At 32.2% G+C, this 15,333-nt stretch overlaps 1 protein-coding gene across 6 annotated transcripts in view; it reads right to left on the bottom strand.

Annotated features, from left to right (window-relative positions):
• NBEA (neurobeachin) overlaps nucleotides 1–15,333 on the bottom strand; it is a 696,720-nt gene that overhangs the window by 457,617 nt on the left and 223,770 nt on the right. For all 6 annotated transcript variants that reach the window (XM_058547999.1, XM_058548001.1, XM_058548000.1 and 3 more), the window contains 3 exons: nucleotides 12,982–13,135; nucleotides 4,472–4,652; nucleotides 1,983–2,113 (listed from right to left, as the gene is read on the bottom strand). In XM_058547999.1, coding sequence (XP_058403982.1) covers nucleotides 1,983–2,113; nucleotides 4,472–4,652; nucleotides 12,982–13,135 — 466 coding nt within the window. The remainder of the gene's footprint in view (nucleotides 1–1,982; nucleotides 2,114–4,471; nucleotides 4,653–12,981; nucleotides 13,136–15,333) is intronic.

Raw genomic sequence — 15,333 nt, 5'->3', positions numbered from 1 at the left:
AAAACGCATAAACGCATAAACACAAGGGAGAAAACAAAACAGCCCTCACCAACCAGGTCCATTCCTTCTCTGCCTGAAATGTGTTTTCCTTACCAAGATAACTTTTCCCCTAATATTTCTATATCCCTCACTTATTATTCATTTTTCATTGCTAAGGTTCTTGCTAGAGAGACACTGACTAGCTCAACTAAAATTACTACAAATTTCCTTCTCATTGGGCTTTTCTATTCATATTCTATAATCAGAGTAATAGACAGTCTTGACAGTCTTGAAAAGCTTCCTACTATCTACTGAATTAAGCATAGATACCTTTAGATCAAAACTCTGAAAAATACTAATTTATTTATCCACTTCATGAGTATATCTATTGAGTGGCTAACTGCTAGAGAGAGGAAGGGAATTAGTATTAACTGAATATTCATGGAGTATCAGAAATTACTAAGTACTTCAATACATTATTGCTTTTTATTTAATTCATACAAACACCCTGTAAATTAAGATTTATACCCATTTTAAAGACTGGAAAACTAAGGCACGGGAGACTAAGGAATTTGTCTTAGGTCACAAAACCACTAAGTGGTAGAGTCAAGACACAAACTCAGAACTGTCTGATTCTAGAGTTGGTGCTCTTTTGACAAAGTACTCACAGTGCTGTATACGCTCTGGAATTACAAAGACGTACAAGTCATGGACATGCCCTCAAGTGACTTACAGTCTACGATGCCTACACTAATAACACGAGGCATTATTGCTGATGTGTTTATATTTAATTTTCTAAGCAATGGAGAGCCCTGTGGAGACATGTGAGCAGTAAAATAATATATAGTTTAATTATTTTAGGAATGTTTTTCTGACTGTAGTGAAAAAGAAAGAGATTGCAAAAAGATACACTAAATATGTGGTTGTTCTGCTTGAAAACTGCAGAACTTTGAAGCCATAGAACTTCTTAAATTTTTTTTTTCCCCCCAAAGCCCCAGTAGATAGTTGTATGTCATAGTTGCACAGCCTTCTAGTTGCTGTATGTGGGACGCGGCCTCAGCATGGCCGGGGAAGCGGTGCGTCGGTGCGCGCCCGGGATCCGAACCCGGGCCACCAGCAGCGGAGCGCACGCACTTAACCGCTAAGCCACGGGGCCGGCCCGAAGCCATAGAACTTTTTAAATGAGTTAAACTTGTACTTCACGCTTTCACTTATTGAGCAAAAAAATCATGTGTCAATATCAAACATCTAATTACAAGTGTAGTAACAAGAGACATACAAGGTTTTATGAAAATATCAAACAGAGGAAGCTACCCTAGACCGGGGTGGCAGTGAGGGTATCTGAAAACACTTGCCTTAGAGAGTAGCACTTAAGCTAAAGCCAAGAGGAGAACAGATTTTAACTGAATGAAAAACACGGATGGACACTTCAAGTAAAGGGAACATATAAAGTCATGCAGGATCTTAAAAGTCATGTTAATGAAACTTTGGATGTGATGCAAAGGGCCAGTTAAAAATATGATAAAGAGAGCTAATTTAGAATGAGAATTATTGATATATTCCAAAATACTCTACATTAGTCATTCATTTCTTGAGCATTCAATAGATTTTTGTTGAATATTATGGGAATGTCTATCACCACAAATATATCCATTTAAAAAGGGCATTATTCATATATTGAACTCTGTGAAAAAAATATGTAACTATTAAAAATAGTAATAACTAAGAACTTTGCAGAGCTATGTACTGATATAATCCTTACAAGAACCCTATGAAGTAGAAATTATTAGTATCTTCATTTAATAGCCAAAAACTGCAAGTCTCAGGGAGGTTAAATAATCTTGGTAACACAATTACGAAGAGGAGAACCCAGCACCGGAGCTTACAGCTGTCTGATTACCAAACCCTTGCTCTTCATTAAGCAATACCACATCACTTTGTTCTTGTAAACTTAAAAAAATTTTTAAGATAAATTATATTTAACATAGAAAATGTTTAATTACCTTTGAACCCACTGTGGCAGTCATACTTTGGGGAGCTTCTTGAGGTTTACTGCTTCCATGAGAAGATTTGTTCCCCCTGTCTCTCTGTCTCTGCCGACATTCTAAACAGTTTCTCACAGCAACACAACAAACTATTTAAAAAAACCAAAAGCATATTATTAACATAAATTGTTGACTTGGACATGTTGAAAAAAGTTGCTAAGTTCTTTTTTTCTTTCTTTCTCCTTCCTCCATCACATTATTCTTCTTAAAATCAATTAGATCAATAAATGTTTTTAAAAATTAGGAAATACAGTAATGAAAAGTACACATAAAACATACCTGTATTTAAAAAATAAAAACAAAATACCCATATACTACCAATCAGATGAAGAAATAGAATATTACTAAGGCCTCTGAAGCTCCAAATATATCCTGCGTTATTCTGTCCCCTTCTATCCTTCAAAATTCTGAATTTTATGGATCAATACAAATTTTTAAAAACTTAATATTCAGGGCCGGCCCCATGGCTTAGCGGTTAAGTGCGTGCGCTCCGCTACTGGTGGCCCGGGTTCGGATCCTGGGCGTGCACCAACGCACCGCTTCTCCGGCCATGCTGAGGCCACATCCCACATACAGCAACTAGAAGGATGTGCAACTATGACATACAACTATCCACTGGGGCCTTAGGGGGGAAAAAAAAAAAAGAGGAGGATTGGCAACAGATGTTAGCTCAGAGCTGGTCTTCCTCAGCAAAAAGAGGAGGATTAGCACAGATGTTAGCTCAGGGCTGATCTTCCTCACACACACAAAAAAACTTAATATTCATATTTAATACATTGTTTTTAATAATAAGACTTCTTCTCATAATTTCACTATCTTGGTGATCATAGTGAGCAGAACTCCCTACTTCAGGCAATAACAGAATATATCAGTACAGTCAGGTCTCCCAAGTCCCAACATCCACCTTTCTTCATGGTGAGACATTCTATGGCCTTTATCAATAAGCATTCAATAAGTACAACCTTTTTATTTATTTACGTATCTTAAGAAGCAGTGAAGTATAGTAATAAATGGTACACATTTTGGAATCAGACCACCTGAGTTTGAATCCTGGCTCTGCCACATACGAGCTGTGTGATCTTGGGCCAGCTGCTTAAACCATCTGCTCCTCAGTTTCCTCATATGTAAAATGAGTATAAACATCCTAACCCTTAGAGGACGGTTGTGAGGATTAATTGAATTAATATATGCAAAGTACTTAGAAGAGTAAACAACACATATTGATATTTAATTGTTTGCGACACTATTATTCACTTATAAAACTTTCTGTAGGTGATAAAAAACAAATCTGTTAGAAATTATTAGGATAAAAATGAAATCAGCAGTAAAGTCTTGCAATATATTCAGAAATAAAAGCTCTGAATAACTACATAAATGCTGGTTTCATGATATTGAGGCATTTTAAAAACACATTTCTCTTTCTCACAAAGTTCACTCCACCAGCTCTCATTAAATACCAATGGATACGCTCATGGCAGCCCACAGTAAGTTATCCCACAACTCTTGGTTGTCAGAGGGATCTCCATGTGGTCACTCTCTCCCTTATAATGAATATGAAATGATTCTCCTCAGCCTGCCCATCTTTAAAAAATACAAAACAACAAAAATAGTAGGTTTCATTCCATCATTCTTAAAGCAAGTTCTTTTTACTTCCTTGGATCAGAAACAACTTCTCCCTTGAAACTTATATATGTCTAGATTTTTATATATTTTTTTAAATTATGGGTAAAAAGAGTACACATCAGAAATCTCCTCCCTATCTAATGTCTTATTTTCTTACGTCCTGCTCACGCTCTAAGACAAGTATGAAAACAGTAGCTTTCTGGTCCCTTGTAAAGGCTAAATAGTAAAAATAAATTTTCCCTTTAAGAAAGGTAACAGATGTAAGAATGTTCCTGCCTAAAGAGCTGGTCTAAATTTAAGAGTTTCCAGTGCTAAATTTTCTTTGCAACACAAGATAGTGAGTGAACAGCATGGGTATAGTAATGTTTACTAGTGTTAACTGTTCACTCTGAGAAATAGTGAGATCGACATAGCCAATTTTATCCTTGAGCATTATGCATATAAAACTATGTCTTTAGTTCCTTTACATGTTTGTGGGCCCAGGACAACTACTTTCTGTATTAGTTTACAAAAAAGGATTCATAAATGGATTTACAATAAAATCACTTAAATGAATAATGTTATAGTCCTATCGATTTTGAAACAATTCAAAATACATTTGACTTTATTTCAAATTATAATCCATTAAAGACGATCAAGTCTATGAAATCTCCAATGTGAAGTACTATAATTTTTTAAATTTAGTAATTCTGAAGACATACAAAGTAATCTCTGCATTACATAATCATCAATTTATATCATCAATATTTTAGGTACCATACAGTGTCAAAAAACTAATCTGCAGGTAATTATTTAAAGTGCACCGTTATTCTTAACAGACTTACCTAGCCTTAGGCACTGTCGCATTAAACCTCCAGAAGACATGTTTTTTTCAGCTTCAATCTCACTAAAATTTAGAGAGCTGGCAAAGACAAGCACATCGACCATAGCCATCAATCGGCTGAGGAAAGTTACTGCTGTCTCAGCTGACATGCCTTGTGTCACTTCAATATTTTCCAATTCCGTCTTTAAAAAAGTAGAAGATTTAAGTCTTGTTTAAAATTTGGAAATATAATACATATACATACATACTGCAGGTGGACAGTAGTTTTAGTATATTTTATAAACAAAATAAATTATAAGTTATAAACTAATTAAATATATCACAAGAGCTGCTCATCAAATTTAATTAGTTTACCTATTAATTATCCTCGAAAAGTCTATTTTTAAAATCACTGTTGAATTTAAATGTTATTACTTGTAAAAACTACATTTCAAAGTTAATCACTTCACAAAGATATTTAGAAATAATTGCACATATATATTTAAACTAGTTTTTTTAAATTATTTAACAAACATATAAAATTGATATTTCTTTCCTAAATTTCTCACTCTTATTTATAAAAAGAAATGCATCAATATTTCTTTCTTATAAATATATGATGAGTAATAGGAAAGACATATGGCACTTTGACATCAAAATGAGATGACTGTCAAATTAGAACGTATAACAATTACTTATCCATTTCAGAATAAACTGAAACCACTAGGTATCTCCTATATACAATAAAAATCTAGGGCAAAAATAATCAAGATCATTAATTCCTCTACAGATATTAACTTGTGACCTATGACACTAGCAGAAGGAAGAATCTGCAGCATTCTAGATTGAAGTTGCAGTTTCACTAAAATATTGTCTATGATAAAATATAATTTCCTGCTTTCAAAGGGAATGTTACAAAGCATTCTGTTTCTTAAGATGTGTGACTTTGTATCTTATAAGCAATAGCAACATGTCGTCGTACTTTATTTTTCACTGTGTATTATATAACATGTTAATTACCTGGGTTCCTTATGACTGGGCCTCATTTTCTCAGTGCCTCAAGGAGCAAAGAAAAGTAAGGAATGCTTTACAAATAAAAAATACTACTCTCTAAATTTTATAAAAATGGGCACACCAGCCATATCGATTAATCTTACTTCTTCATCAAATGATCAATTCGACTACAAGGTAGGTATACATTATAGGTATCTGCTCCTATTGAATGTTCCATTTTGACATTGTTTACACCCATCACTCTACCTAAATGCATTTCTGCTCACATTAACATGGAAATGTCAGCAGGAAACACTGATTGGAAAAACAAAAACAAAAACAAAACTCAAACACTTCTTGTGTACAAGGTGGGTAATAAAAATGATAGGTGACTACGGCAAACACTATAGAACTAAACTCGCTTTTAAGTGGAGTATAAAATGTAAGAAGCTTTCTCCTTTACATTTAACAGCAAAATAGTGTTAAAATATCTAAAATGAGCTTGCAAATAGACAAAAATTTGTTTCCAATTGTTGATTTACAACATTATGCCAATTCAGTATCCACGGTCCAAAGAAATGATTAATTCATTACTTGGATTTTTTTAAATGCAGATTCCTTATTTCCTAGCACTTAACTGACATACAGCATCATTCCATAGCATGAATCAAAAATCTGTGACAACACAATAGTTTATAATAAAAGCAAAAAATTCACTTTATATAAAACCTCTTTTAAATCTTAGTTATCAATATAATTGTGTTATAACAGAATGGAAGATCTGGTCATTGCTTAGATCTATCAAATATTCTAAATAATTTTTCAAAATATTAGAATTTTAGGATATCTATAGATGCATTCTCAAAGAAATTCTTCATCATTTTGAACTACTAAAATTCTGAAATCTAACTCACTTTTTAGTTAATGGTCTTATTTTTGAGTCTTGGTGGGGTCTACAAGGGCTCACCTTAAAAATATGCTTTCATTTTTAAATGAGAGAATTATATACAGAAATTATAAACAATTATTAATTGTCCATGTAATTTGCCAAGCTATTATTTTTTACTAAACAAAATAAATTTTAAAATAAAAAGCATTCTTAATGCAAACAATAACCTAAATTGGAATTCTTAGTATATTCTATATAAAAGTAATTTATAATTTTTTTTTTTTTGGTGAGGGAGATCGGCCCTCAGCTAACATCTGGCAATCCTCCACTTTTTTTTTTTTTTGCTCATCTTCCTCTACTTTATATGGGATGCCGCCACAGCATGGCTTGACAAGCGGTGCGTGCCCAGGATCCGAACCGGTGAACCACAGGCCACTGCAGCGGAACACGCACACTTAACCGCTTGCCCCACCAAGCCGGCCCCAGTAATTTATAATTTTGATGAAATGTTATATAGACATCATAATGATGTTTAAAAATAAAGATCACTCACGTGATTATTATTAAATCTTAAAATAACATCTATTCCATCTAATTTACTTGCATTGGAATCAGTTAACAACTGATTATACATACGACTGACATATTATTGTTTTCATTACATTAGGGCAGTTTAGTCTAAAGATTATTATAAATAATAAAATAGTAATGACTCATCAATGCATTGAGAAAACAATTCTTCTAATGATCTTTTAAATATACCAAACACATGCTTAATGTTAAAGATGGTATGGAAACTCAAAATATAACCAAGTCAAAAATTTCATAAATAAGCAAAAATAAAATTTAAAACTGAAAACCTGAAAATTAAGTAATACTAACCTTAGAACCCTGGACATGCATTAGACAAAACAGAAAACAGACCAAAAAAAGTACAAGAAAAGGAAATTATTAAAATTAAATGAAAATACAATGTAAAATTGAAACACAAAATAATATATTTAAAATTATATCTGATTATTTTATTAAAAGCAAAAATTCTCAGAAGAGATAGTCATTTTCTAAATTACATATTATTAAGATTTAATATCAAATATTTAGACTTCTATTTATTTTTTTCATTAAAGTAACTCTGTCCAAATGATATATATGTAAATATAGTTCATATATTAGAAACTATGCATACTCTTTTTTACAAAATAAGTATCTTTTCCTAGCAGTTGACTAAAGGAATCATTTTAATAAGTAAACTAATATAATATCTCTGTTAAAGCTCTAACTCAGTACTGGTTTAGGTAGAAATGACTATTTTACTAACTATTTATACTAAGCTCCTAGAATTTTCATTGAGGAATCATGTTATAATTTGTTCCTAAAATATTTGGAGCCCTTCCTATATATCAAAATCTCCAGGAGTTAATAAAAGAATAAAATATTTGCGTGATTATAACTTAAAAATCACTTCCCTTGATAAAAAAGAACTTACTGGTAGACTAAATGAGGTCTGCATGTGAACTAAGATAATTACATAAATATTATACTAAGTTTCAGAGTCTTATTAACAATCATATTCAATATATTCAAAAATTTGTATAGAAGTAAGTTTCTATACAAGTTTCATTTGATCAATAAAAATAATCAAATGTTGGGGCTTGCCCGGTGGTGTAGCAGTTAAGTGTATGCACTCCAATGCGGCAACCCGGGGTTCGGATCCAGGGCACACACTGATGCATTCCTTGTTAACCCATGCTGTGGCGGCATCCCATATAAAGTGGAGGAAGATGGGCACAGATGTTAGCCCAGGGCCAGTCTTCCTCAGCAAATAAAAAAAAAAGGAGGAGGACTGGCGACAGATGTTAGTTCAGGGCTAATCTTCCTCACCAAAAAAAAAAAAAAGTAATCAAATGTTCCTATTCTCTGATTTTGACAACAAATATATGTGAGCATAAATTTCAAAATACACTATTTTTATGGTACATTGTACAGGAAAACATTTAAAGCATCCTAAGAATATGAAAGTATGATCAGTGTTATGTGATAAATAAAACAAAAAATTAGTAACTTTTCCAAATCTATTAACTACATATTCTGATAATGATAAGAAAATATAAACTAAAATTAAGACCTTGTCATAATTTTTTGAAGGAAAAAGTCACTCTTCTTTCTTATGATTAAGAAACTATTAGGAAAGCCATAAATAGTCTCTATTATTTTTCTGCAGCAGAGAAAATAAAGCCATACGTGACACTGAATTAAATGCTACACATGCAGTGTTTGGGATGGTTGACCAAAACGGTCGACTTACAATCACAAAGTGATTATGCAGTTTGTAGTTGATTTACCTGCTTCTTCATTTATTTCCTCTAATTCCTTGATTTCATTCATGACCAACTCAAACAATGGAATAAATGGAAGATTCAACTGACTAGTCATGGAAACGTTAACTCCAAAAAATCAACAACAACAACACAAATAATGCTCCTCCCCAAACCAAAGACTGGTCACACTACAAACTAAGAGTCTAAATATTTTTCCCTGACTACTAAAATTAAAACTATTGGGATAATTTAGAGACTTGAAACTATTTTTGTAATTTGTTTTCTATGCTACGTATGATTTTAAATAATCTAGGCAAAACTGAAACACTGATAAAGTCCTGCTTCTTCAATGAATGTTAAGTTCAAGGTGTTCACTATAATATAAATATTATATAACTATACTCTTTTTTTTCCTTAAAGTTTACATTAAAATATTGCCTTACAAATAAGATTAAACAGCTCAAATTCTCTCACATAACAATACTGCAACAGCAATACACAAATGTTATCCTTGTACGGATTACTGTATTCCTATCAGGTCCCAGGGTAGAAAACGGACCACTACTACGCCAATCCCATGGAGACAGCAGACAAAAAGATTACAGTATTTTAGTCTTTTGCTATCAAAATGGATCACCCATAATAACTAAATTTGTCTCAAATATCCTATTTTAAATTTCAGAATTCTGAATACGACAGGCTTACTTTATAAATGCGAAGATTATTCTATCACGATACAATTCTGAATTAAAAGTTCCAAAAGGAACTAAAGGAAAGAAACATTCGTTAAGAGCCTTCTCCAGTTAGTGTAATTTACATATATTATTTAACTCAATTTTCACAAAATCCTTGTGGAATAAGTATAATCAACACCTTTTAATAAATGAAGAAATTGAGATTGATAGTAAGTGTTAGAACCCAGGTTAAAATACAGATTTATCTTATGCTAAAATCCATATACCTTCCATTAAATGATAACTTCAAAAAGGTTGTATCTGAGTCTCACTGATATTGGGAAACTAGTTTGTTTTTGATGAAAAGGAGTCAATTATCTGATATCCACATTACACTGACAAATGGGGAAGACATATTCCTGGGTTGAGCTTTGTGTCATGTTTTTTAAAGTGGGGAACTGTAAAGAATATTTAGCATTCTACTTACCCTCTCAAAATGAAAGACAATTTCAACATTAGACATGTCAAATGCTAAAAAAATTAGTATGGCTGAGTGTGAAAAGTTACATATCTTCTAACAGATCATAATGACCACAATGTTCAGTGAAATTGTTTAAAAAAATTAAACTTTAATAAATGTTCAGTAAGTCAAATCCAAGTTCTTGTGTAATAGGAAAGAATGAATTTATCTTAAGCTTCATTGAATTTTCAATGGTCAGTATTCAAGTTTTCACACTAAAACATTATACTATGACATTTGTATTTTATGTGAAGAATATGCTCTAAGTCAGTGGTCAGCAAGCTAGGACTCAGAAGTCAAATCTGCCCCACTGCCTGTTTTTATAAATAAAGTTTTATTGAAACACATCCACATCTATTCCTTTATGTAACTGTCTATGGCTGCACAACAGCAGCAGAGTTGAGTAGTTTGGATAGCCCACAAACCCAAAAATATTTACTGTCTGACCCATACCGAAAAACTTTGCCAACCACTGCAATCCCATCATTACTCATACTTATTCATTAAATGCATATCTACATATAATGTATAAAATATTTTGAAAAACTCCACAAGTCTAAACAAAATTATCAGATCATTCAAATATTGGTTTCAAATGTTTCTATCTCTCTTCATATATCTAGGATTGCAATTCTAATGGCATCTACATGACAATGTTTACCTTTGGTAATCTGTATATTGCCAATGTTTCCTTTTTCAATTATTAAATCCAAAATTCTCTTTTGACTTTTTATATTTTAAATGTATGTCAAAAAACTCCAGATCCTCAGTTCTAGTTTCTTTCTTTATTCAACCTCCTCCTTCCTAACTTTTCCCTTCTCCGACATTACAGTTTTTAGCAAGAATATTATACAATCAAGTAACAGAAAACATTACTCAGCAGTCAGCACGAATCATGATTCTACCAGCATGAAGTGGGAGAAAAGGTTCTCACTGTTTCTTTTAAGGAAGCAATTTATTAAAAGATCATAAAATCAGCTATGTTGTACAACGAGGTATAGGTACAATCAGTTAATGGATCAAAATAACAGAAATACATAGAGAAGCTGAAGAAAAGTTTCTACAATTGAATGAATTCCCAAGTCTGTTGAGAACAGTCTAGGCAATCAGTAGTTTCAAATTCCAAACTACAGTGGTCAAAACTTCACAGGTAATAATTTTGGAAGTCAAACCTCAAAATGTCAGTATCCTTATTTTTATTCATTATAAAATAAAAAATAAGCAAATTTGGGTAGTGAAAATGTATATAAATCATAATGTTTATTGACACTTTAGTTCATTAATATTTTCTCTATCTTGATCGAGATCTTTTAGCTATAAAATTTAGAAGACTATTTAGTAATATGAATATTTCAAACCTATACAAATTGTAATACTCCTAATTTTATATAAAGATTATTTTTTTGTTCTGCAGAAAATTTTAAAACAGTATTATATTTTATAGTGAATTTCAATATAACTTTTCAAAATTTCTTGACAACAAATGATAATTTATAAGACATAAAACAAAATTTATATGATGAAGAAAAATGCCAGGAGGAAAACACTGATTTATTCAGTTGTAAATTTATGGAAGAGAAAAAAAACCCTCTCCCTGCCTCAATATTAGAATGCATTTTTTAAATCATCCACAACTCTCAGTTTATCAGAATTTGGTATAAATCACAGAGGAAATCCGAGATTAAAGAGAAGAGATAGTACATTAATCTCACAGGATACCTGCACCCCTCACACACTATCAACTAATTTTCTTCTGGGTTCCATTTCCTTGGTGGCTGCTAACTCCATTAAGGCCCTAATGATGACCTGCTCTGCTGCACTCCCTCCTGAACCAGCCTCTGGCCTCTGTAGGCTTCTTGAATAAATCCATGGATGAAGCTGTAACGGGGGAGGGGTGTTGAGGAGACAATCTTTTGCTGCTAATATTTAAGTTTCAGCACTGCTGTGGGGGTGGTGGCATTGCCAAAAGGAGAGTGAGAAAGAGTCATGTAGGAAAAGCTTGTTAATGACGAAATAAAGCCAGAGACCAACTTGGAAACACTGCCTCACCAAGAAAAAGACATCTTAACAAAACAGCAGGTTTCTCTCTGGAAAAAGTATACTTTTTGGCCTTACAGATAACTTTCCAATATGGTAGTAAGAACACAGGTAATACGGGTAGCACAGTTCTATATTCTTTCCCATCTGAGCAAGTAGCTATGGAGTCTTTTCTTTGATATGAATCAGAGATATTTTTAAAATGACAACTAAAATATAAAGTAATTTTTTATCTATATTTTAAATTCTATATATAAATAACATTAAATGCCTTTCAAACTTATATTAACACATTTCAATGTTTTATTCAGAAAGACAGACAAGGCTTTATTTTTAAAAATAAATGTTAAACCAGTAAACCAAGTCAGATGAAAATACTCTTAGAGGCCATATGACTAACATAAAGTTTTTTAAGGTCTTTTTAAGGATTATGAATTTTTTCAGATAGCATAAAAAATGTTATATTACTTATACGTTTTCTATCTGAGGTGTCTAAGTTTTAAATAAGAAATATTCTAAGAATTCATTAATTTGGTTCCCTTTTTGAAGCAAATTACTGGCTTCTAGATTAAATCCCAAAGAACAAGAATGTAAAACTCCTATATATATTTTAAGGCAATATTAAGGTTAGAAATAATATTTCAAGCAGTCCATGAGCCCGTATATCTAATGACGACTTTTTCTAAACTTAGATTTGTGACTCTAATTATTACACAGTAATCAAGTAATTGTATTTAGAACTTCAAGATTTACAGAACAAGAATTTTAACAGTTTATTATAATATAGATCTGAAGAGACAAACAATATACAGAAAATAAAGTTAAATCATTGATAGTTATAGCTCTTCGTAAGAAGTATTCATTAGAATTACCAGAGAAAAATTTTCAAAAACACACATAGCTGGAACCCAACACTGACAAATAAAAAAGGCAGGAATATAAATATATATTTATAAATAAATATAAATTTATATGGTTAAAAAGTTTCCTTAGGTGAACATGTCTTGTTAAAATCCATTTGTATATAGTATAGAACACCACTGACACGCTCTAGTCATGTAATTGTAAAACAGAACCACTAGATGGAGGCAAAGTACTTACAGTTGGTGATGTAGCAGCAGAGAGCAAAGGTAAGATTCCTCCACAAGCAATGATGATGTTGTCTACCATTTGGGAAATGAGGTGAATTGTGTTATGCACAAAAATAATATTTTCATTGCTATTGACAAAATCCATTACAGACTTTGTGGAATGGCTAAAATCGCAGAAAAATAAAACACAAATGAACATTTCCTTGGCTTAAGAATAAGAAGTTTAGGCATTTTATTTATAATAACATTTTTAAAGTGAAAAATAATGAAGAGCTAGGTAAATTTAAAATCGAGTTAACGGAAAAGAAATTAATTTACAATTAAGATATCATATTACCAAAAAAATTAGCATTCATCTCTGCAGGGTTTTTTTGTGTCCTAAGTGTATTCATTCACTCATTATTTTGTTTCTGCTTAAAAAATACAGTGTATTAACTAGATTCAAAGACATATGACCAGGTCAATGAATTTGGCTAAAAAAATTAATTTTTGCCAAAGCTGGTGGTTTTGTGTTGAAAGGCAGAACAACTGGACAGTGAGCTGAGAGTTTTACACCTTATGGGCAGTTTCAGTTTGTTGCATCACTAGGCTTCAGCCCCACCTCTGACCAGCCATACAGAAAATATATACTGCTAGTCACAGATAGGAGTATAAATGAATCAGTAAAAATTCAAGGAATTATTGAATAAAAAAAGGAAAAAGACCTCAAAGTTCAACAGTGCAGCTTTCCCATACAAAACGTGCCATATAGATACCCAGAGAAATACATTGCTTTAGTATGATGTCATTAGAGAATATGAACTATTTTCTAACAGGGAAAAAAAGAGATTACTCTATGATCAAATTTAAGTCAATGATTCTCACCTTTTTAGAATTGAAAATATCACCTATTATATCTTAGCTCTCAAGATGTTTTCCTCCTGTCCTAAATAATGTCTTATCTTTTAAAAAATTTAAATTACATAAAATTCTGTTTGGGGAATTTTATGAGAACCCATGAAAGAAAACAGAAATACACAGTATGTTAAAGGAGGGAAAGTTGAGTATCACTCACTCGTGGGGTACTAATATTTATAACTAGTAAATTACACTATGTATCTCCATACATTGATATTCATGTTAAGAGTAATGCACTTCATGGTATTCCAGTTTCCTTATTTACCATCTCTAGAGAATGTAGCATATAACAACACTAGCAACAGAAAGACTGTTGTTTCTATCACATGAGCAGACTAAGGACAAACTGATCAAATAAAATCAGAAGTAAAAATTTTCTATGGCAGACATTGACTGCTTCCATGACAGTTATTCCTTCTTCCCGGCTAACAGAGTCTAGACCTTGTTCTATTATCGAGTGACATCGGGTATAGGAAAGGTTGGCTTCACCCCAGCTATTAGGTTATTAACCAGTATTGCTTTATACAGGCCAGTCATTATAATCCCATTCCCTTTTGCTGATGATTGATTTAGAGAAAAGCATATGATCCTGCTGGCACATGAGACATTAGGCGGAAACTTCCTGAGGGGCTTCTTTAAAAAAAAAAAACAAGAGAAAAGGAGAAGAAGAAAGAGGAGAGAGAGGAGGAGGAGGAGAGAAGAAAAAGAAAGAAGAAAAGGAAAAAGGGGATGAAGGAGGAAGAAGAGCCCTGCCTTCTAGTTTGGGCAAGTTTCCTATGTTGAACGGATGCAGGAAGCTGAAGCAGCCACCTTGGGTCTTAGAAGGAAAATGAGGAGAAGCAGAGAAGCCCTCTTGAGTCCTGAGAATATCTTGCCACTGACTATCTAAGTCGTTGATGGTGAGGCACTCTGTTATACACGGCCACCACTTCCTAATTTATATGCATGCACATATAAATGACACAGTCTCATAATAGATTAATTCATTGTATATTTGCTACCAGAAAACTAAACTGAAAGTGAAGCAAAATAATGATTTAACTTATGTAGAATTTGTTTTCTTTAAGTGATTATATTTGAACTGATACCCACTAACTACTTAAATGGTATAGGCTCTAAAAATAGATGTCATAAGGTGATTTTAAATTTTATTTTAACACTATATGTTAGAATCTTATTACCAAGAATAAATTCAGTATATGGTAATAATTTTAACAGGAAAAGATAAAAGTGTGGAAATGTCTTTGAACCAAAACAACTTTTTTTTTGTTAAATCTCTTTTTTATATAGAACAGGCAATTCCAGATTGCAAAATTTTGCTTTTTAATTGTCTTAAGCCTAAGTTCTTGGATACCTTTTGATTTGAGCCCCAGGCCTTATAAATTTTATGAAAATATTTATGTTTCTATAAAAAATTTCAATGTTTGATTATTTTTAACGAATTTTACTTGTGAGATTTATTAAA

The sequence above is a fragment of the Diceros bicornis genome, chromosome 9 (genome assembly GCF_020826845.1).
Source record: "Diceros bicornis minor isolate mBicDic1 chromosome 9, mDicBic1.mat.cur, whole genome shotgun sequence".
NCBI classification, from domain to species: domain Eukaryota; kingdom Metazoa; phylum Chordata; class Mammalia; order Perissodactyla; family Rhinocerotidae; genus Diceros; species Diceros bicornis.
This window is presented reverse-complemented; position numbering and strand designations above follow the sequence as displayed.